The 21,638-nt window shown below is 52.8% G+C and overlaps 1 protein-coding gene across 1 annotated transcript in view; it reads left to right on the top strand.

Annotated features, from left to right (window-relative positions):
• The first annotated feature begins 1,076 nt into the window (after positions 1-1,076).
• The window catches only part of DUOX1 (dual oxidase 1), a 33,307-nt gene continuing 12,745 nt past the window's right edge, over positions 1,077-21,638 (top strand). Inside the window, exons 1-24 of the mRNA XM_073012139.1 lie at positions 1,077-1,134; positions 2,994-3,077; positions 3,274-3,438; positions 4,236-4,423; positions 4,606-4,807; positions 4,913-5,079; positions 5,481-5,541; positions 5,664-5,760; positions 7,095-7,185; positions 8,215-8,317; positions 8,576-8,748; positions 9,902-10,077; positions 10,296-10,414; positions 10,997-11,134; positions 12,478-12,591; positions 13,301-13,500; positions 14,160-14,345; positions 16,437-16,662; positions 16,909-17,002; positions 17,280-17,455; positions 19,665-19,734; positions 20,161-20,286; positions 20,910-21,088; positions 21,365-21,595. Coding sequence (XP_072868240.1) covers positions 1,077-1,134; positions 2,994-3,077; positions 3,274-3,438; positions 4,236-4,423; positions 4,606-4,807; positions 4,913-5,079; positions 5,481-5,541; positions 5,664-5,760; positions 7,095-7,185; positions 8,215-8,317; positions 8,576-8,748; positions 9,902-10,077; positions 10,296-10,414; positions 10,997-11,134; positions 12,478-12,591; positions 13,301-13,500; positions 14,160-14,345; positions 16,437-16,662; positions 16,909-17,002; positions 17,280-17,455; positions 19,665-19,734; positions 20,161-20,286; positions 20,910-21,088; positions 21,365-21,595 — 3,424 coding nt within the window. The remainder of the gene's footprint in view (positions 1,135-2,993; positions 3,078-3,273; positions 3,439-4,235; positions 4,424-4,605; positions 4,808-4,912; positions 5,080-5,480; positions 5,542-5,663; positions 5,761-7,094; positions 7,186-8,214; positions 8,318-8,575; positions 8,749-9,901; positions 10,078-10,295; positions 10,415-10,996; positions 11,135-12,477; positions 12,592-13,300; positions 13,501-14,159; positions 14,346-16,436; positions 16,663-16,908; positions 17,003-17,279; positions 17,456-19,664; positions 19,735-20,160; positions 20,287-20,909; positions 21,089-21,364; positions 21,596-21,638) is intronic.

Here is a 21,638-nt window from a genome sequence, read left to right on the forward strand (position 1 = left end):
ACTTCAGTATATCCAGCTTTACAGTTTCAACCATCCAGAGCCCAGCTCTTCACTCACTATTAAAAGGCCAGCACCTGGACAGATTCTGTGAAATGCAGCAGGTGATACTGAGCTTTCCGGTTATGGCAGGGCCTAGGTTTTTTCATTTAATAGGAGATGGAGTAGGGATGAGGTCATTCCCTGGGTTCTCTCCTCTAGACAACCCATCCAGGAACCCTGATGTTTGACTGGGGATGAGGCTTTCCCTGAGCTCCTTTCTTCCTCTATCCTATCCCCAATCTCCAGGTTGCCTTTAGGAGGTCTTCACTGGCTTTAGGTACTCCTTGCTCCACTCAGGAGTCCCAGCCTGAGTCCTCTGCTGCTTCTGTTTCCCTGTTGACTCTGGGTGGAGAGAGAGAGCAGGAAGCTTGCACTAAATACATGAGCACCTCGTAGTGCATCCCTTCTGGATCCAACCAGGGGAGCCAAGTTCCCGCCTACCCTCTCTATATCACATTTGCACAACACCTGTCACTTTTTGTGCTTTGAATTCAACCTCATTCTCACATCTGATTCTGGTGACCACGCTGAGAAGTAAACAGTTCAGGCATATTTGCTCCCATAGCTGGAAGAGGAAACCAAGGATCAGATTGGAGAAGTGATTTATCTAAGATCCCACAGTGGACTGGGAGCAGCACTGAGACCTCAGCCTAGTCTCCTGATCCCCAACCAGGGCTCTGTACAAGGAATACACTCTGTGGAGTGCTGGGCCAAAGCAGGGTTTTCCAACTAATCTTAGAAGGTAAAGTCCATGAAGGTATGTACCAGGGATTTCTGTTTGTTTTGTTCATGTCAGTGGCTGGTTTGTAGTGGTGCTCATGAAGTATTTGCTGAATGAATTAAAGAATTTTGGGAAAGAGTGAGTCTCTTGAACTTTGCTACCTACTGTGACCTTGGCCCAGCCCCAGGCCTTGATTCACAGAGGCCTACAGAGTCCTTGACCTGATTCTTCTGAGTAGCTGGGGCTCATTCTCTGTCCTTTTTCTAGGGTCTCCATTTTGGGACATTCTAATCCCTGAGCCCCTATTATTTTCATCATGGTCTTCTGCCTGGCTCTAGCATGGACACTTCTGGTTGGGGCATGGACCTTTGTGGGTGAGTACAGATTGGAGGAGAAGCATGGTTAGGAGCAGAGGAACCCAGCATCCTCTGGGCTCCCCAAGGACAAGATCTGTGTGATATTCATCTGTGTCCTTAGTCTCTAGCTGACACAGTGCCCTGCAAGTGAGAGTTGCCCATTTCTAGCTGTTGAAGAAATGGATGGATAATGGAATGAAAATTATCCCCAAATACACAGAATTAGGGAGCCTTCAGCTGCTGTCAGCACTTCCTATTTTATTCTTACAGTTTGGGGGCCCTTTCTGTCTCCTCTGTCTTCTCTTGTTTTCCATAAAGTGAGGGCCTCTGACTCAAAATAGGAAAAGATTGATTAGACACACAAGACAATAAAGGATCTTGGGATCAGATTGGACCCAAAGCTGAAAGGGAGTCATCAATATTTTTAAACATTATGATCAAAGACAAAAGCAATGTCTTCCACAAGAGTTTCATGTTGCTGCCTTCAGTGGACAGTTTCTTGCTGGAATCTGAGGCTGCTCTCTGTAGTCTGGATCTCTGTGGAGGGAAGTGGGCTTACAAGTTAAATTTAAAAGATTTAAAAGATCTTTTAAATTTAAAAGATCAAGTCTCTGATCACTGGGGATGGGAGATGCAAAAGCAGAAAGCAGAGAAAACTTGTAGAAGGATCTGTCTTGGCTGGAGGTAACAGGATGGTGACACCTTCCCTACAACTTCTCCCTTGCCAGAGCTGCTCACCTCCACATTCCTTCCAGCCCTCTTCTTTCCTTGGCTTTGGATTTTCCTTTTCTCCCTCAGCTCTCACCCCTTATCCCCAAGAGGCACTTTCCCTGTACTGTCCTGCAAAGGCTCGCTCCTTTATGTGCCACAGGCTCATTTTATTTTAGAGATCACATGTGTGGCCCTGCCCAAAGTCTTGGACCCTTAGCTGGGTTCTTTGCTCAAGCGTAAGGCCCTAAGTCATGTTCCCCCCTAACTCTCTGCTGAGTGAGTGTGCAAATGTGTGTGTCTGTTCTCTGAGGTGAGCAGGGAGGAAGCCCCAGGCCTATAGACTCCTAGTTTGGGGGAAAGAATCAGGCCGGCCATGGATCTACTGATCAGAAAGATCCCTGCTCTATCCCCGATTCCATGATCCATTCTGGATCTTCCCTCTATCCCTCATTCCTTAGTTCTTTCCCCAGCAGCTGAGTGCTCCCTCCTGGACCCTCATTTTGGAGAGTACGACAGGATCAAGAGGAGGAATTGTATGGGGAACAAGATGCCCCAGAGAAGGGACAGAGTCATCCACATCACCAGTCCAGTCCCTGGTCCTACCCAAGAAACTGGGGGAAAAAGCAGTAGCAACACCACACCCCTGCCCTGGGCTCTGCTCAGCCAGAGAGGACTAGTCCCCTCACCACACTGACCCTGCCCAGGGATGGGTCACAGAATGGCATGTCCTTCTCGGGTATGGAGTGTGGCTAGTTCTTGCTCTGTGTGGTGTCTTAGGACTGGGGATGGATTCTGTCCTGTTGTGTCCCCTCAGGGAACTGAAGTTTGAGGGGAGTAAAGTCCTCTGCATCCTACTGCCCACCGCCACTGCTCTCCTCCAGCCCCCTCTCCCTCTCTGAGGCCATCTGTCAGCACACACTGCTCCCTGCGCCACTACTTTTTGACTCCCTGCCATGTCTCCCCCACTGAGCGACTTAAAGATCTGGCTTGAGTTTGGACACGCTTTGCCCTGGTTTTTCCCTCTGTACCCTACCTCTCACATACACTCCAAGTATCCACTTTCTGCTGCTCCAAGTGCCAGGCTCACAGCACCCATATCCGGCAGGCCTGCCTGTCCTCCCATGCAGTGACTTGCCCAGCTGCCCCTTCCCTCCATTCTCACACAGGAGCTCAGAACCCCATTTCGTGGGAGGTGCAGCGATTTGATGGGTGGTACAACAACCTCATGGAGCACAGATGGGGCAGCAAAGGTGAGTGAGAGCCAAGTGGGGACAGAACCCCAGGGCCAGGGGGGTACTGCTGCTGCGAGGCAAGAACTGGCAAGTACCAGCAAAGGCCATCCATTTCCAAGGTTTGAGGATCCATGACATGGAGGGAAGCCTGGGACAGAGGGGGTCTAGAATGCCCCATGAAGATTCATCCTTATCCTTACCACTCCTGCCCCAGGCTCCCGGCTGCAGCGCCTGGTCCCAGCCAGCTATGCAGATGGTGTGTACCAGGCCTTGGGAGAACCCCACCTGCCCAATCCCCGAGACCTTAGCAACACCATCTCGAGGGGCCCTGCAGGGCTGGCCTCCCTGCGAAACCGCACAGTGTTGGCGGTCTTCTTTGGTGAGAACTTCAACCTCTGGGGGAAGGAAGCCAGTGGGGTTGGCTGGACACCTCTGCATGTGAAGAGGGGTCAGAGGATGAGAGAGAAGTGACAGAGATCCTGAGGGATGAGGGTGAGAGGTGGAGGAGGCAGTGGGGTATGGTAGAGGTAGAAGCAGGTGGAGGGAGGATCCATGCTGAAGTGAACTCTGGTTGGGGAGGCAGAAATCTGCCCCACGCAGAAAGATGAGGGGTGGGGTTAGGGAAAGGGGATATCCCTCCATGTTGGGTTGCTGGTAGGGGTAAGAGGGTGGCAGAGATAGAAACATGAAAATAATCTGGGAGGGACTCTCCATGGGACCCTGTTCTTAGGCATTGCCCCATGGCATCTAGGACAGGCTCAGGGCAGGGTTCTGATTCTGGCAGAGTGGACTGAGGGGAAGTCAAAGTGGGGATGCTAGGGTGGCTTGACCCCAGTGGCTGAGGGTTGGTGGCTGGCCCATCAGGAATGCCTAGTTCCTGCAGCGTGTTAGAGCTGGTGCTGCCAGCCCCTTTGCCTAGGCACACTCACAGGGCACCTCCCAGTTACCAAGGAGAAAGTCAAACTGTCAAGGACAACAGCTTGGAGCAGGTGTAGGCACAGAGGGGCAGAAGAGACAAAGGACTGGGAGGGAGTGCCTGAGGTCAAGGCTTGGACTTGCCCATAAGGGCTGCTGAGTCTTTTGAAGCTTCAGGGGAGGGAAGGAGGCTGGATGCCTAGGGTAGGAGGCAAAGTGGCCCTCCGCTGGCCCTAGCACCCCCTCCTGCATTGCCCACAGGCTATCACCTGCTCTCGGACCTGGTGAGCGTGGAAACGCCCGGCTGCCCTGCCGAGTTCCTCAACATCCACATCCCGCCCGGAGACCCCGTGTTCGACCCAGACCAGCGTGGGGATGTGGTGCTGCCCTTCCAGAGGAGCCGCTGGGACCCCGAGACCGGACGGAGCCCCAGCAATCCCCGAGACCTGGTGAGGCGGGGGAGGCGGCGGGAAGGAGCCGCACCCCAGCCAGGTGGGGCCAGGGCTGCGGGCCTGGCAGGGCCTGACGGGGAGGGGTGCCCACTCCCCAGCCGCGGACAACCGCTGGGACCCGGCCTTTCGTGGCCCGCCGCTGCCCCTCGACCCCATCTCACCCGCCGCGTGCCCCGCAGACCAACCAGGTGACGGGCTGGCTGGACGGCAGCGCCATCTATGGCTCCTCGCACTCCTGGAGCGACGCGCTGCGGAGCTTCTCCGGAGGACAGTTGGCGTCGGGGCCTGACCCCGCCTTCCCCCGAGACTCGCAGAAGCACCTGTTAATGTGGGCGGCGCCCGACCCCGCCACCGGGCAGAGCGGGCCCAGGGGGCTGTACGGTGAGGCCGCGGGGGCGGGACGGGACCGGCTGGGGGTCTGCGAGTGTGGGCTCCCCGGATCAGGCTACCGCTCATCTCTTCCCCTGCACCCCTATGTCGATGCAGCCTTCGGGGCGGAGCGAGGGAACCGGGAGCCCTTCCTGCAGGCGCTGGGTCTGCTCTGGTTCCGCTATCACAACCTGTGCGCGCAGAGGCTGGCCCGCCAGCACCCAGACTGGGGGGACGAGGAGCTGTTCCAGCACGCGCGCAAGAGGGTCATCGCCACCTACCAGGTCAGCTGTCCGCGCCCCGCGACGTCCCCCCTTCCGCAAGCAAGTCCACGGGAGACTCCGCTGCCCCACGGAGCTCCCCATCTGTGGACAACCTCCACCCAGAAACCCCTCCCCAGACAGCCGAGGTCTAGGGAAGCCCCAGTAAATGATAGGGAGGCACGCGCTGTTTATAGGAGAAATCTGGCTGGTGATTATTATTTATCACCTCCCAACCCCCTGCTCCCCCAAATCGCCTGGTTCCTTGAGGAGGCAGGCCTCACACTGCGCCTGTTTGAGTTGCTTCTCCCGTGACTGACCCTGCCTGGTCCTCATCTCCACCTGGAAGCCGTCCTTGGGCTCAGACCCTTCCAGGCCCCGCCCCATCCAACTCGAGCCTCCCCTGGCCTCTCTCTGCCCCTCAGAACATCGCTGTGTATGAGTGGCTGCCCAGCTTCCTGCAGAAAACACCCCCGGAGTATACAGGTGAGGGAGTGGGGAAGGAGGATGGGAGGGCTTGCGTGAGTGTGTTTTGTGGGGTGGGGTGGGGAGTACGTTGGGGATTTTAGGGCTAAATTCTTCTGCCCTCTCTTCTCCTGTTTCCCCAGGATACCGGCCATTTCTGGACCCCAGCATCTCCTCGGAGTTCGTGGCGGCCTCTGAGCAGTTCCTCTCCACCATGGTGCCCCCTGGCGTCTACATGAGGTGAGGGAGGGGCTCAAAGGTTTGTGTGCTGGGAGGGATGGGGCTGTCAACTAAAGAAAATCCACCCTCAGGAGCTCTCTGTACAGGATTATCAGTCTAAAGTGTCCCCAAGGGAACGATGAATAGAGAGGGGAAGAAAAGCAATTGTTTTAAAAGATACATCACTGTGGTTTTTAAGCACTTTTACTTCCCTTCTCCTGCTGCTGGTGTAGATATTACCCTCCCCCCGCCCATTAAATATAGAGTAATAAAGGTTCAGAGGGTGTCACAAAGCCCACTGGTCTAAACCTCATGTCTTGACACTACACTGGGGACATTTTTAGCTATAATCACAGGGCCCAGGGCCTGCAACCTTTTGGGGGCAGAGGGTTCTAAAATGTGTGCAATCTGAAGGAAAATATTGGCTTCAAAATAATGAAAAGGGAACTTGAAAAAGACACAGGCTGGGTGCGGTGGCTCATGCCTGTAATCCCAGCACTTTGGGAGGCTGAGGCGGGTGGTTCACCTGAGGTTGAGAGTTAGAGACCAGCCTGACCAATATGCAGAAACCTCGTCTCTACTAAAAAAAAAAAAAAGAAATATATATATATACACACACACACACATACACACACACACACACACAAAATTAGCATGGTGGTGCATGCCTGTAATCCCAGCTACTCGGAAGGCTGAGGCAGAAGAATTGCTTGAACTTGGGAGGCAGAGGTTGTGGTAAGCCAAGATCATGCCATTGCACTCTGACCTGGACAACAAGAGTGAAACTCTGTCTCAGAAAAAAAAGACATATATTTAAATAAGTGTATATGAAACAAAGCATGTCCATTTATTTTTTTACAGTTGCTTTATAATTTAAAACAATTCATAGATTAGATTTACTCTGGAATAATCTCTGGGGTATGCCTGATGATGTACGAGACATAGACAATTGAGTTATTCACAGACAAGTAGTTTCAAAAGAACAATTTTTGAATCCTTTGAAAAGGTATATATGTACACATATGTTGTACATACAATTTTGTGTGTATATATGTATTTTACATATGTGTGTATATACATATATTGAGAGAGAGTCAGAGAGAGAGAGTGAGCTATGAGTACATTTAGATATTTGGTCTGATGTTGTTAATGAGGGAGTACATTTTAGATATTTGGTCTGATGTTGTAGATAGGACCTTCCAAAAGTCAGATCCCCCAGAATGTACCAAGGTCCGAACCACACACCACCTCAGAAAGGCCTGGGGTCCCTGACTACTGCCTCAGAGACCAGAACTGATGCCTGACAGTATAACCCCATTACCTCAATCACCATCTGCCTGCTCTTTGCATTTCAGAAATGCCAGCTGCCACTTCCAGGTGGTCATCAATCGGAACTCAAGTGTCTCTAGAGCTCTCCGGGTCTGCAATAGCTACTGGAGCCGTGAGGTCCGAGCTGGGGGCCACATAAGTGGTGGATATGTGTGTGTGCATGCATATGTGCGTGTATGTGTGAGTGCATGGTGAAAGCAGGCAGTAAGGCTGAAGCGGACAGCTGGGATAGGCTGCGGTGAAGGAAGCAGCCTGGAGGACCTCAGGCATCTCCCCTACAAAGTCTGAGGTGACCAGGTAGCTGGACATGGCCAAAAGTCAAGCCACCACCCCAACCTCAGGGCTGTGGGAGAGCCAGTGGGGGCTGTGCAAGTATGTTTCTGCCTTTGTTGCTGCCTCCCATGTTTTCCCTCTCCTTCGACAGCTCTGGTTGTCCTGTAGGCCTTGGAGTACCCCAGCTAGTCTCACTTGCCCCAAGGAAACTTCCCATTAGACATACATCCCGGGCGGTGTGTGAATGCGTATGTGTGAGGGTGGTGGGGAAGAAGCAGGGGTTCTTAGAGATTATTGAGGATTGCCCATCCGTCCAAATCAGGCCAGCATGGATGAAGAGCATTGATCATGAATTTAAAGCAAAGCAAGATACTTTGTGTAAAGTGTTTACTAAGGGGAAGGGAGTAGGGAGGAAGAGAAAAGAAGCCATAGAATCAGAGCCTGGAGCTGAATCGAAAGAGGCCTCAGTGTCCCCCTCATCAAAGTCCCTTTTTATTAAGGGAAGGAAACTGTGTTCAGAGAGGGCCTGTGACTTGCCCAAAGTCATACAGCTGGTTAGTAACAGAGGACTAAGACCTAGATCTTCTAGTGAATTTGCCAACCACATTGTCAAGTCTCCCAAGGTCAAAGTAAAATTTTAAGATCCCTTGTGCTTGTATAGACCTCTGTCAGGCAGTATTGACTTTGGATGGGGACACCCCTCACCCTGAGTGGGGAATCAACCTGCAGAGCAGGAATGTCCCGCCAGTTTGGGAGCACACAGTAGGACTGGGTGGGCTCAGGGATAAGGATGATGGTGTGGAGGGAGCCTGGCTATCTAACCTCTGACTCCATTAAACACACCCCTCTCCTCCCCACCCACAATCTATAAAGCACCCAAGCCTACAAAGTGCTGAAGATGTGGACGCACTGCTGCTGGGCATGGCCTCCCAGATCGCAGAGCGAGAGGACCACGTGGTGGTTGAAGATGTGCGGGGTGAGTCTGAGGCTGTCCCTGCAGGTTGTGAACTCCTGGCCTCTGGGAAGAGGCTCAGCTGGACTTCCAGAGCCAGGTATGAGAGGGTACCTGGGGCTGGGAGCCTGCACTGCACTCACTGATGAGAGAGCTTCTGGCATGCTGATCATGGCTCCTTCTGGCTCAAGTCTTCTGGGGCTGGTTGGAGCCTGGGGCCTGGACTGGAGACTGCTGTGGTGGCCCTGAGCTCCCTCAGACTGTCTGATATCTCCTCTCCAGATTTCTGGCCTGGGCCACTGAAGTTTTCCCGCACAGACCACCTGGCCAGCTGCCTGCAGCGGGGCCGGGATCTGGGCCTGCCCTCTTACAACAAGGCCAGGGCAGCGCTGGGCTTGTCTCCTATTACCCGCTGGCAGGACATCAACCCTGTGCTCTTCCGGAGCAATGACACTGTGAGGAGGGGTCAGGACCCAGAGGGTAGGGTGGGAGGGACAAGGCATGTGGGACTGAGTCATGGGAGATAGGTAGTGAAACTTGAGCACAGAGACAAGCACCTAGTGGGAGGGGCAGGGCTTAGCCAGGTCACTTTTCCCAATATTGCATATCAGGATGAAGATTACCAGACCAGCAAGATTTGGCTTTGCACTCTGATTGTTCAGATCCAGCAAGCATGTATTGAGCATCTATTGTTTGCCAGGCACTTAATAGGCACTATCTCATTTACTGTTCTCTCCACCCTTCTGAGTGGGTATAGAAGGTCCTTGACTTAGGAACAATCTGTGCTTTTTTGCACTGATGTTTAAGCTGCCTTTCAGGAGTCAGCTGTTACACCCTGAGCTATCACCTGGACTGGTGGCATGCCTGCTAGCTAAGAGACCAGACTGCGATACCTTACCATCTTGACACAGCAGTGTTTCTACAATTGTGTGCCTACTCTATTGCATTTTGCCCTTACCATTTTATAAAATTATTGGAAAGTGGAGGTTTGAAAGGCCAATAAAGAAGTGATATGAGCATGGGGGCTCGTAAACTTTATAAAATCAATATATAGATAGGAATCACCAGGCATACCAACAGTAGCAAATCTTTAGCTTCAAATGGGCCTCAGTGGAATTAAGCTGGTCAAGTGCTATTTACACTGTGGAGAAAAAAGCTAAAGTAAAGGTCAGGTAATGCTGGTGATATGTTTTTGAAAACTGTCTCTAAAAGGCAATATATAATCAGGCATTTGATTAAAAAAAAATTTAGTTCTAAAGAATAGAAACCTTTTATAACACATCATTCTGCCATTCAACTTCTGCGCTTCTGGTTTTGTCCCTTCAACTTCCATACCTTTTCAAGAACAAGTTATGAATGGGGGTTGGCTGGCTGTTTTATTACTTTATAGAATAGGCAGCTGAATGTGTGAGAGGGTTCCCATAATGGAGTTCACTTATGTAAAACACTCAGAGCAGTGCCTGGGGCATAATAAGCACTAGATAGGAGTGAGTTGCTGTTACTGACATTTATTATTATCATCCCTGGGGCTAATCCCTGCGAACCACCTCTTTGCCTGAGGGTGGGTGCCGTGTCCTTGCTGTTACTCCTGCCCCTTCTTGGTTCCAGGTACTGGAGGCCACAGCTGACCTGTACAACCAGGACTTGTCCTGGCTAGAGCTGCTCCCTGGGGGACTCCTGGAGAGCCACCGGGACCCTGGACCCCTGTTCAGCACCATCGTTCTTGACCAATTTGTGCGGCTGCGGGATGGTGACCGCTACTGGTTTGAGAACACCAGGAATGGGTAAGGCCTGCTAGGGTAAGGTAGGCTCTACCTCAGCCTGGGCCGCAGACCCTCTCCCTGGCCTTAGACAGCCCCCCTGTGCCCTTGATTCCAAGCCAGCCCACCACCCCCTTCCCAACACCTCTGGGTCTCTTTTCTCACCTGGGTCCTTGGGTCTGGGGTTGCTGGAGGCCTGCATTCCCTTCCCATCCCAGTGACTTCTATTTTCTCCAACTTAGGCTGTTCTCCAAGAAGGAGATTGAAGAAATCCGAAATACCACCCTGCGGGACGTGCTGGTCGCTGTTATCAACGTTGACCCCGGCGCTCTGCAGCCCAGTGTCTTTGTCTGGCATAAAGGTGAGTGGCCATAAAAGTGGACTGGAGGAGTGGTGGGTCTGGAGCCTCGTCCCTCTTCAGCTCTGGGCTTGGCTCAATGTGGCTGAACGTCAACCTCTGTGCTCCAAGAGGGGAGTGAGCTGTGGTTCTGCCCTTGGAAACTCCAGGTGCCAGGGCCACCACCTGCAGCTGTGTAGGGTCCCCTCCGGAAAGTACTGAGTGAGGGCAGAACCAAGACTCAGAGAGAGCTGGTGAGGAGGTTCACATTCGGCTGAGATGGAGCTGGGGCTGGGTATAATATTAGGCGGGCTCTGTGCGGTGAGGATATCCCAACCCTACAGCAGTGAGGGAAGAGTTTGTGTGTGTGTGTGTGTGTGTGTGTGTGTGTGTGTGTGTGTGTGTGTGTGTACATACACTTGTGTGTGTGAGGGAGAGATGGAGGTTGGGATTCATTTTTTACCCCACTTGTTACCCAAGGAAGCCCCTTCCCCTCAGCTACCCAGAGTGCCCCCACCCCCTTTCTGCCACCCTAACCTCCTCAGTGATCCTGTGCCAGCACCTGTGGCCCAGCACCCAGGACTCTGGCTTCCTCTGCCTCCCCAGGAGACCCCTGTCCGCAGCCAAGACAGCTCAGCACTGAAGGCCTGCCAACCTGTGCTCCCTCCATTGTTCGTGACTATTTTGAGGGCAGTGGATTTGGCTTCGGGGTCACCATCGGGACCCTCTGCTGCTTCCCTTTGGGTAAAATGATGGACAGAGTGGAGTGGGGTGAGAGATACAAGCTAGGGGATGCAGTTTGGGTGGTTCCACTAATGACAACAAACCACACAGAGCATGGTCCCTCTGGGTAGGAGAATGAAACACTAGAGGGGGAAGGGACAAGAGAAGTGTCTGACCTACAGAGAAGTCAGCTCCAGGGAGAATTGCCTCTCTGTTTTCCTGGGACTCCCCGCAGGGCCCAGCATTGGTCAGGAACCAGGGGGAATCTGTAATCCACAGCTTTTTGCAGGCCTGGGCCTAGAGGACTGTCAGAGGCAAATCCCTGTTTAAGAACAAGGGCTAAGGCCCGGCGAGGTGGCTCACGCCTGTAATCCCAGCACTTTCAGAGGCCAAGGCAGGCGGATCGCCTGAGGTCGGGAGTTCGAGACCAGCCATGATCAACATGGAGAAACCCTGTCTCTACTAAAAATACAAAATTAGCTGGGCATGGTGGCGCATGCCTGTAATCCCAGCTACTCGGGAGGCTGAGGTAGGAGAATCAAATGAATCCGGGAGGCAGAGGTTGCAGTGAGCTGAGATCACACCATTGCAGTTGCAGTGAGCTGAGATTGCACCATTGCAGTCCAGCCTGGGCAACAAGAGGAAAACTCTGTGAAGAAAAGAAAAGAACAGAAAAAAAAAAGAAAAGAAAAGGAGGAAGGGAGGAAGGGAGGAAAGGAGGGAGGGAAAGAAGGAAGGAAGGGAAAGAAAGAGAGAGAGGAAGGGAGGGAAGAAGGGAGGGAGGAAAGGAAGGAAGGAAGGGAGGGAGGGAGGGAGGAAGGAAGGTAGGAAGGAAGGGAGGGAGGAAGGGAGGGAGGAAGGGAGGGAAAGAGAGAGAGGAAGGGAGGGAAGAAGGGAGGGAGGGAGGGAGGAAAAGAAGGAAGGAAGGGAGGGAGGGAGGGAGGAAGGAAGGGAGGAAGGAAGGGAGGGAGGAAGGGAGGAAGGGAAGGCTGGGGCAGATCTAGTCACTGGAGTGAGGCTTGGGGCTTAGTCTTTGGCAAGGCTGTGTGTGGGTCAACTAGCAGCCTGGTGGGGTGAGTCTAGGCTCTGACACAAAGACTCTGGACTTAGTCTCTGGCTAGGAAGGGACATGAGTGGTAGAATATGAGGAGGCAGGGTGGGCATCTTAGATGCTATCCAAAGCTCCCCATGGGATGCAGAGCAGCTTCCCCCAGGGACCTTCACAATTTGAAACAATTGAGCAAGCTGACCTAGGGGGTAGGGACAATAGGTGGTACTGCCAGGAAAGGAGCTGAGAAAGGAGCCGCTTCCACCCCCCCGAGCCACACCTCTCCCTGAGCGTCCTACTGCCTCTGCCCTCCCAGTGAGCCTGCTCAGCGCCTGGATTGTTGCCCGGCTCCGGATGAGAAATTTCAAGAGGCTCCAGGGCCAGGACCGCCAGAGCATCGTATCTGAGAAACTCGTGGGAGGCATGGAAGGTAGGCCTAGGGCTGGCCAGGGTGGTGGTGGGGAGGACATGGCTCAGCACTACAGCTACCCACCTCCACCCCAGCAGCCTCAGGAAAAGGCTTCCCTTTTCTAGGACTGTAAGCAAGGCTACAGTGGCATTAAGCAGAAGTGGGACCCGGAGTCCTGCAGCCTCCGGAGTTCCTCACATGCAGGAGTCATTGAACCCTGGCTAGATCTTACAGGGTTACTATGACTTACGATTCCCTGGGAACTGCTGATTTGTAACATCTCATGCTGGAACTCCAGGCAACAGAGAAGTGATTAATGAAGGTCCAGAGTCAGACTGGAATTGGAATCTTGGTTCCACCACCACTATGGGCTATAGGGCCTTAGGCAGATTTTTGAATCTCTCTAAACCTTTTTTTTTTTTTCTTATCCATAAGATAGGAATAATAATAGCACCTACCTCACAGGTTTATAATAAAATGAAATAGTTCATGCAAAGCACTTGGTATAGTATTGAGCACTTAGAAAACATTCAGGAAATGATAGTTACTATTCTTTTCATGTGGCTACAGGCACAGCCAGGCTTTCAGGGAGGGAATGACCCTCAGTACCCCAGAAAGGGACAATGAACTGTGGAGGCCTCGATCTAATTTCAGCCCTGAGCTGGCCCTCTTCCTCCCAATGTACCTCTGGCGGATCCCAACTGACAAAGCCCTGTCTCTCTCCCCCCAGCTTTGGAATGGCAAGGCCGCAAGGAGCCCTGCCGGCCCGTGCTCGTGCACCTGCAGCCTGGGCAGATCCGTGTGGTAGACGGCAGGCTCACCATGCTCCGCACCATCCAGCTGCAGCCTCCACAGCAGGTCAACCTCGTCCTGTCCAGCAATCGTGGACGCCGCACTCTGCTGCTCAAGATCCCCAAGGAGTATGACCTGGTACTGCTCAGCTGGCACCTGGCTCCTTGTCCACAGCCAATGCCAGGGAGGCAGCCAGGGGGAGGGGAAGGAGCACGGGGCCAGGAGGCAGGAAATGGTAGTTACTGTGCAGGAGTCTGGCTTCTTGTTCCCGGGTGGAGTACCTGATAGAGAGATAAACTGGGACACATTTATCCCGCTCCGGGTCTGCTGGATGACATAATCTCCATGGTTTCCTCCTAACTCTTGCAACCACAGTCTGCCTCCTCCTTTTCTGAGGACAACCTGTCAGGTCCCAGCTGGGTGTCCTTGGAAGAAGCAAATCCCTCTTCCCTGTCCTCTTATCTCAGGATGTAGTGAATTTTTAGAGATTTTGGAGGAGAGCTAAATCAGAGGCCTGGCCCATGATCCCCTCCATCCTCTGGCCTCTCTGCCCTCCTCTCCCTTCTCCAATATGGAACAGAGGGAAGAATGTCCTTGTACATGTGCCTTTAAATGCAAACTTTGCACCTATGAGCAAGTCACTTAACCCTACTGAGCCCCTTTCCTCTTCTGTAAAAGGAGATACAATATCTCTTTTGCAAGGTCACTCCAGTGGCCCCTCTGACATAATCCACATAAAGTGCCTAACCTCAAGAGGCCTTGGCAAATAGTTGCTTTTGCTCGGGCTGCCCCCTTAGGTGCTGCTGTTTAACTCAGAGGAAGAGCGGCAGGTACTGGTGGAAAACCTCCGGGGAGCTCTGAAGGAGAGCGGGTTGAGCATCCAGGAGTGGGAGCTGCGGGAGCAGGAGCTGATGAGAGCAGCTGTGACGCGGGAGCAGCGGAGCCACCTCCTGGAGACCTTTTTCAGGCACCTTTTCTCCCAGGTGTGTACATGGGATCAGATCAATCCTTATGCTGTGGTGGCGTCCTTACCTGTGTGAGGCCATGAGGTGAGTCCAGGAGAAGTCAGAGCCCAGAGTTCTCAGCTAATAATCAAGTCTATTGCAATTTTGGATGAATCACCAGACTTTATCATAAGGAGTTGCCCCGCCCCCATCCGAACCCTACCTCCAGCTACGAGGCTTCAGTGGGGGGATGCCCAGGAATGGGCTTCTCTGCATTTGTTGCTTATCGCTCTCCTCAGGGCTGCCCAGACTTTCCATCCTCACTCATCTCAGCCTGCCCCAAAGGCTGCAGAGATCCAGGGCAGTGTGGGCACCATGAGGGATATTGTTCACCCCTCCTTGGGGGAGTGCAGCTGCCAGAGCCCTCCATGGGGCATTGATGTCCACCTTGCAGGCTTCTGAGAGAGATTGGGAGGATATAGAGAAATAAGACAAAAATTCAGAGACTTGAGTCCACAGCTGGCACAAAAATAAAGGCAGCCTAGGAGCAGGGTAGTGGAGTGGAGAAACGTGGTAGATAAAGATAAATATGGTCAGGTGCGGTGGCTCACACCTGTAATCCTAGCACTTTGGGAGGCGAGGCAGGTGGATCACTTGAGGTCAGGGGTCTGAGACCAGCCTGGCCAACATGGCAAAACCCCATCTCTACTAAAAATACAAAAATTAGCCAGGTGTGGTGGTGGGTGCCTGTAATCCCAGCTACTTGGAAGGCTGAGGCAGAAGAATCACTTACAGTGAGCCTTCGGCATGCTGCGAGGTCATGATGGAGGTTATATTTGGCAAGGACTTAAAGTTGGAGAAGTTTTGGCTCAGAGGAAAGGAACAGGAGGGACTGAACAGAGGTCTCCATGGAAGAGCAAAAAAATTAATGTTTGAGGAGAAAGAGCAGGGTCATGTGGCTGGGGAGAGGATTCATGAAGGAAGCATCCATTGAACAGACATTTGCTCTGTACCAGGAACATGATTTAAAGTTATCTGAGGACAAACAAGTTGAACTTGAATACGTACAAGAACAGAGGGACCCTCAGCTGGTGACTTCTTGCCAGAGCCCAGGCAGGACTGGGCGTCTTCACTCATTCAGGATCCACTGGGATTATGGGAACTCCCTGTACTGAGACATGAAGGGTGCTGATATATCTCGGGGGTGGCTGTCAGTGTCTCATATCTGCACAGTGATTCAGCTTTCAGAACATTTTCAACACAACCACTTTCGTTGATTCTCACAGTAAACCTGTGAGATAAGTAGGGCAGATGAGGAAATGAATCCCAGGCAACCGAAGAGACTTGCCTGAGGTCATGCAGCAAGCAGGTGACAGAGACAGGGACATGAACCCGGGTCTCTTGCCTTCAGCCCTAGGCTCTTTCCACTACAGCACCTTGTTTGAAGCTGTAAGGTTTACCTCATGAAACCATCACCAGACTTGGAGTAGGCACCTCACTTGACAGGCAGGAAAGACAGGTACTGTGGCCCGTGGCCTGCCTGCTTCCTCACTGTCTGTTCTCTCATGCTGGGACAGCCTCTGGGTGGGCTGGGGATGGCCACAATAATTCCCCTTTTCCAAGCCCAGCTTTTCCTCAACACAGCAGATGCCCTGTCTTAGTTAAAACTTTTTTACATATAAATAAGAGAAACCCCAATAAGCTAGCATTGACAAAGGGTCAGTTGACTCTGAGAATCCAGAGATGTCTCAGGAATTCCAAAGGGAGGACCTAGAAAAGGAAAGCTGTCAGCCAATGAGGCCACTCCTCTCCTAGGCTGCCTCTGCCTTACTTGGTCTCTAAGTGGCTGAGCACTTGGAGGAAGACAGTGGTCCACACTTTCTGAGCTTTCTTGTGCTCAGAACAAGACAGACCTCACACTTAATTCCAAGTGAGCTCCCTGTCCAGTCAGCTAAGGCAGAGAGTCAGGGTTCTGTAGAACAAACATGGCTTCGGGCACCATCATAGTGCCCCCTAGCAGAGGGCGTCCTGGGCAGACACCTCAAAAGATGGCTCCTACAGGGCTCAGCTGAACTTCAAGTCAAGGAAGCCTTGTCTCCTCTCCCTCCCTCTGCTACTGCCCAAGTGCAGGTGCTGGACATCAACCAGGCCGACGCAGGGACCCTACCCCTGGACTCCTCCCAGAAGGTGCAGGAGGCCCTGACCTGCGAGCTGAGCAGGGCTGAGTTTGCCGAGTCCCTGGGCCTCAAGCCCCAGGACATGTTTGTGGAGTCGATGTTCTCTCTGGCTGACAAGGATGGCAATGGCTACCTGTCCTTCCGAGAGTTCCTGGACATCCTGGTGGTCTTCATGAAAGGTGAGGGAGGAGGGAACGATAGGAGAGGCTGGACAGGGACTGGATCTGTTGGAGGTGGGGAAGCCCTGGGACCAGGTCTCCGGCCATGGCAGATGCCCAGGAGTGCCCAGGCAGAGGTCAGGAAGCAGAGCGACCTTTGCTGTGTCCAGCAGTGGGTCATCACACTGGTGTGAGACCCCTTCTGGCCAGCCTGGGGGTTCAGGCAGGCAGGCGGGGGCTCTCCTTATGGAGTCCTCCCTCTCCCAGGCTCTCCTGAGGAAAAGTCTCGCCTTATGTTCCGCATGTACGACTTTGATGGGAATGGCCTCATTTCCAAGGATGAGTTCATCAGGATGCTGAGGTTGGTTCTCTGGGACAGCCAGGAGAATGGGCCAGGGCAGGGACACCAGGGCAAAGAGGTGGGACCTGAAGGAGAGAGCAGAAGGGCCAAGGAAGGCAGAGGCCTCCTCCTTACCCATGTAACCAGAGGCTGTTCCAACTAGCAGGGGGTTTGGGATGTGACCAGTCGGGGCCCCTCCATGTGGGCACAAACAGCTTGGTGCGATGGAGTCATTATGTCCTGTATCTGGATCACAGGCCCCAGTCAGAGCCTGATGGTTCCTCTCCCCCAACCCCAGATCCTTTATCGAGATCTCCAACAACTGCCTGTCCAAGGCCCAGCTGGCTGAGGTGGTGGAGTCCATGTTCCGGGAGTCGGGATTCCAGGACAAGGAGGAGTTGACATGGGAGGATTTTCACTTCATGCTGCGGGACCACAACAGCGAGCTCCGCTTCACACAGCTCTGTGTCAAAGGTGGGGCAGCCTGGTAGGCAGCGCTGACTCATTGGTTAGGCATAGTAGGCACAATGCCCACATACTTTTAGGAGTCCACAGAAATGTTTTAACTTCCATTAAAATCAGAAGGGAAAAAATGAATGTAGAGATATATAATAATGGATCCAATCTGGATTGTAGTTTTCTTTATATCAACATAATTATACAATATAATTTGAAAATATTTTTTTTTTTTTATTATGGAGGAAAGGGCCCACAAAGGTGAAAGTGCCTGGGGCCAGTGAAAGTCATGATGCAGCTCTGCTGGTGGGGTGGGCAGGGTCAGAATAGGGTAGGGAATGGTGGTTGGAACTCTGCTTCTCCTGGATCCCTGCCAAAGCCCCCTGTGCCTGCTGCCCAGGGTAGGGGGAGACTGTCTCCCTGTGACAGCCCTACCCAGGCCATACTCCCTTCAGCTGGGGTATCTGGTTGTGGGGGTGGGGTGGTATCTCTTGGGGGTTTTTTTGCCACTATATCTTCTGGCTGAGTGCTCAGTAAATGTTTGCCGAGTACATGAAGACCCGGTTCTGTTGTCCTTCCCCCTACTTCCTGCCCCACCTATGTCTGATTCAAGTGGGTGAGGGCTAGAGTTAGAGTGAGGAAGGGGCAAGCAGCAGGCAGGAGGGTCTGTCTGTGGCCTGCTCGGAGCTGTTATGGTATCTTCTCATCTTAGAACTCTCACTGGGGCATGTTGAGACCAAACCAAGCCCCTCCCAGAATTATGAGAAGGGGTAGGCTGAGCAGCCTCCACAGGGAAGTGGGGCAAGTTAGACAAGACACAGATGAGCTTCTGGTCAGGGCTTCCCCCTGGGAGTAAGGAGAGCTGGAAGAGAGGGAAGCCAGCACTCCTGATTCTGCAGCTTTTTACCTTTCCCAGGCAGCCAGGGCAGCAGGCACCTGAGCCTGAGGGCAGGGACAAGGAAGGTACATGGAAGGGAGCCCACACCACAGAGTCCCAGGGACATCTAACACCTGGGATGGAGGGTAAGACGAGGCTTGGGGATTGAGGAAGATTAGCACTGAGTATTGTTTTCTTTTAATTGTTGTTGAGTCCAGATTTTTTTTTTTTTTTTTTTTTGGAAGATTTTAAAACTAAAGAAAAGGAAAAAAGGGCCAGGTGCAATAACTCACGTCTGTAATCCCAGCACTTTGGGAGGCCAAAGCGGGAGGATCACTTGAGGTCAGGAGTTCAAGACCAGCCTGGCCAACATGATGAAACCCCATCTCTATAAAAAAAAAAATACAAAAATTACCCAGGTGTGGTGGCACACGCCTGTAGTCTTAAGTACTTCAGAGGCTGAGGCACAAGAATCGCTTGAACCAGGAGGCAGAGGTTGCAGTGAGCCAAGATTGTGCCACTGCACTCCAACCTAGGCAATAGAGATTCTGTCTCAAAAAAAGAGATGTTCCTTCACTTTTCACCTATTTGTTACCATTTCACCACATTTGTTACCATTTCACCACATTTGCTGTTTGTGGAACATTTGAGAGTGCAGGCATTAATACTTTGTTTTAAACATTCTGATTTAATTTTAATATAGTTCAGCTTACTTTCTTTTGACCTCAACTATAGACCAGGGTCATCCTCAGGCTTGGTTCAGCACTTGGAAGAAACCCAGAGATTCCCAGGCCTCCTGTAAGAACTTGGCTTTGCAGCTTAGTCCTGCCCTGCCTTCAGTGCTCAGCCTAGACAGGAACAATGGGGTGACTCCTGGGAGCGTTTTTCTCCTGCCTATTTTATTATGAACATTTTCAAACACAGAAAAGTAAAACAACTGCAGTATGATCTCCCGTATACCTACCACCTAGATTCTACATGTAACTCTTGGAGGTTTTAAGCTGGAGGATCTTAAACCGAATATTTATGGCAGAGCAGGCTCAGAAGGCAGGTTATATACAGTTCCTGAACTCTACCCCATAGTCCCAGAAGTGGGACTGATGAGAGACACACTTTAGGGAAGGCTGCCTGGCCAACTTTCTTTCAGGCCTTCTCCCTGCCCACCTATGGCTGGGTCCAGCTCCCACTGGGGACAAGGGCTGAGGTTGGGGCACCCAAAGGCAGGGCCTCCATCGGTCTGGGACTGTCTACTGTGTCTGAACATGGGATGGTAGGAGTGCTGTGCATTTGATCCAGGCTTTCCTGGGCTCTGGACCCTGAGCTGCTCCCTAGCCCGGCTCTGCTTTGCAGGGGTGGAGGTGCCTGAAGTCATCAAGGACCTCTGCCGGCGAGCCTCCTACATCAGCCAGGAGATGATCTGGTGAGCCCCCATCTGGGAATGTTGGAGGGGGGAGTTGGGGAGTTGCCATTTCTCTCCCCTGAATGGTTGGGATCAGGGCCACTGCTAGCGCATGCAGCACCTTCAAACAAATTAGAAAAAGGCACTCCCTTTCTCTAGGCAGACACAGCCCCATGCCAGAGCAAGCAGAAAGCCTGCTGGATTTCCGCTCTCAGTCACGGCCTGGCCCAGATGCCCTTGTGAAGGGTAAAGGCATATGCAATAGCCTTAGTGAGGACCTCCAAGATCTGACTCATTCTGTCTGTAGGTGTCTGTGGGAATCCTGCTGTCCCCTTGCTGACAGCTCTGATCCTTCCTCAGCAGAATGGGTTTGGAGGCAGACCAGGACAGCAGAGGAATGAATGGTTGAGATGGCCAGCATCCTACCTCTTACCATTCTTGTCTTAGTCCCTCTCCCAGAGTGAGTGCCCACTGTTTCCACAGCGACACAGAAACGGAGTTGACACCTCAGAGACTGCAGTGCCCCACGGACACAGACCCTCCCCAGGAGATTCGGCGGAGGTTTGGCAAGAAGTACGTCTGCTCTTCCCCTTAAGCCCAGGCAGTGCATCCATTCCTTCAGCTTACAAACATCCTTTCCTTGGTACCAGGCGCTGTGCTAAACATCGTGGGTAGAGGCAGGGTGAATAGTCCTTGCCCTAGAACATCACAATCTGCCCTAGAACATCACAATCTAAGGAGATAGTCTGCTACACTGATCATTTCAATGTCCCACTGATGACTGTTCGAATAGTGGGAAGAGCAAAGGCCTTTGGAACTCAAGGAAGCACTCACCTCTGCCAGGGAGGTCAGAGATGCCTTCATGGAAGAGGTGTCCTTTGAGTCTCTAGTAAAGGCTGAATATGGGTGCCGGGTGGGAGGTGGGAGCAACAGACTGGAAGGAGAGAGACTGAGTGTGAACGAACACAGGTAGATGGAGTGCATCCCCTGGGAAGAAATGACCACTCCGGGCCATCCCTCCACTGCCAGCTTGCTTATGCAGTGTGATAGAACCTGATACGGTGAGGTGTAAATCCTACTTCCACAAGGCTCACTCGGCTTCCCTCGCTTCTGGGCGGCTCCCCTCCGTGAAGCGGGGCCCCACTAGCGTTGGGTCCGATGGTAGGTGCCGAGGGCTAAGGCTTCCTGTCTCCCAGGGTAACGTCATTCCAGCCCTTGCTGTTCACTGAGGCGCACCGAGAAAAGTTCCAACGCAGCCGTCTCCACCAGACGGTGCAACAGTTCAAGCGCTTCATTGAGAACTACCGGCGCCACATCGGCTGCGTGGCCGTGTTCTACGCCATCGCTGGGGGGCTTTTCCTGGAGAGGGCCTACTGTGAGTGACTTCACTTACCACAAGCCCTTTCCCTAGGCTTGCAATGAGTGATCGCCCTGGGGGTGGGACCTACTGTGAGTGACCGACAGCCCCGGGGCGGGGCCTGCGGTAAGTGCCAGCCCTGGGTGGGGTGAGTGGAGCCTGTTTGAGTGAAGACTGTGAGGGGGAGGCCTGGTGTGAGTGGCAGCCGGCCAGGGCCTACCGCTGATGACCTCCCTAACCAGCTCTCTCTCCTCTGCACTGCCCCTCGCTTGCCTGCCTGGGCCCCCTCCACAGACTACGCCTTTGCCGCACACCACACGGGCATCACGGACACCACCCGCGTGGGAATCATCCTGTCGCGGGGCACGGCAGCCAGCATCTCCTTCATGTTCTCCTACATCCTGCTCACCATGTGCCGCAACCTCATCACCTTCCTGCGAGAAACCTTCCTCAACCGCTACGTGCCCTTCGACGCCGCTGTGGACTTTCATCGCCTCATTGCCTCCACCGCCATCGTCCTCACAGGCAAGGCCTGGGTGTCCCGGGGAGGCTCTCCAGGGCCTCCAGT

The sequence above is a fragment of the Chlorocebus sabaeus genome, chromosome 26, assembly GCF_047675955.1.
Source record: "Chlorocebus sabaeus isolate Y175 chromosome 26, mChlSab1.0.hap1, whole genome shotgun sequence".
Lineage (NCBI taxonomy): Eukaryota > Metazoa > Chordata > Mammalia > Primates > Cercopithecidae > Chlorocebus > Chlorocebus sabaeus.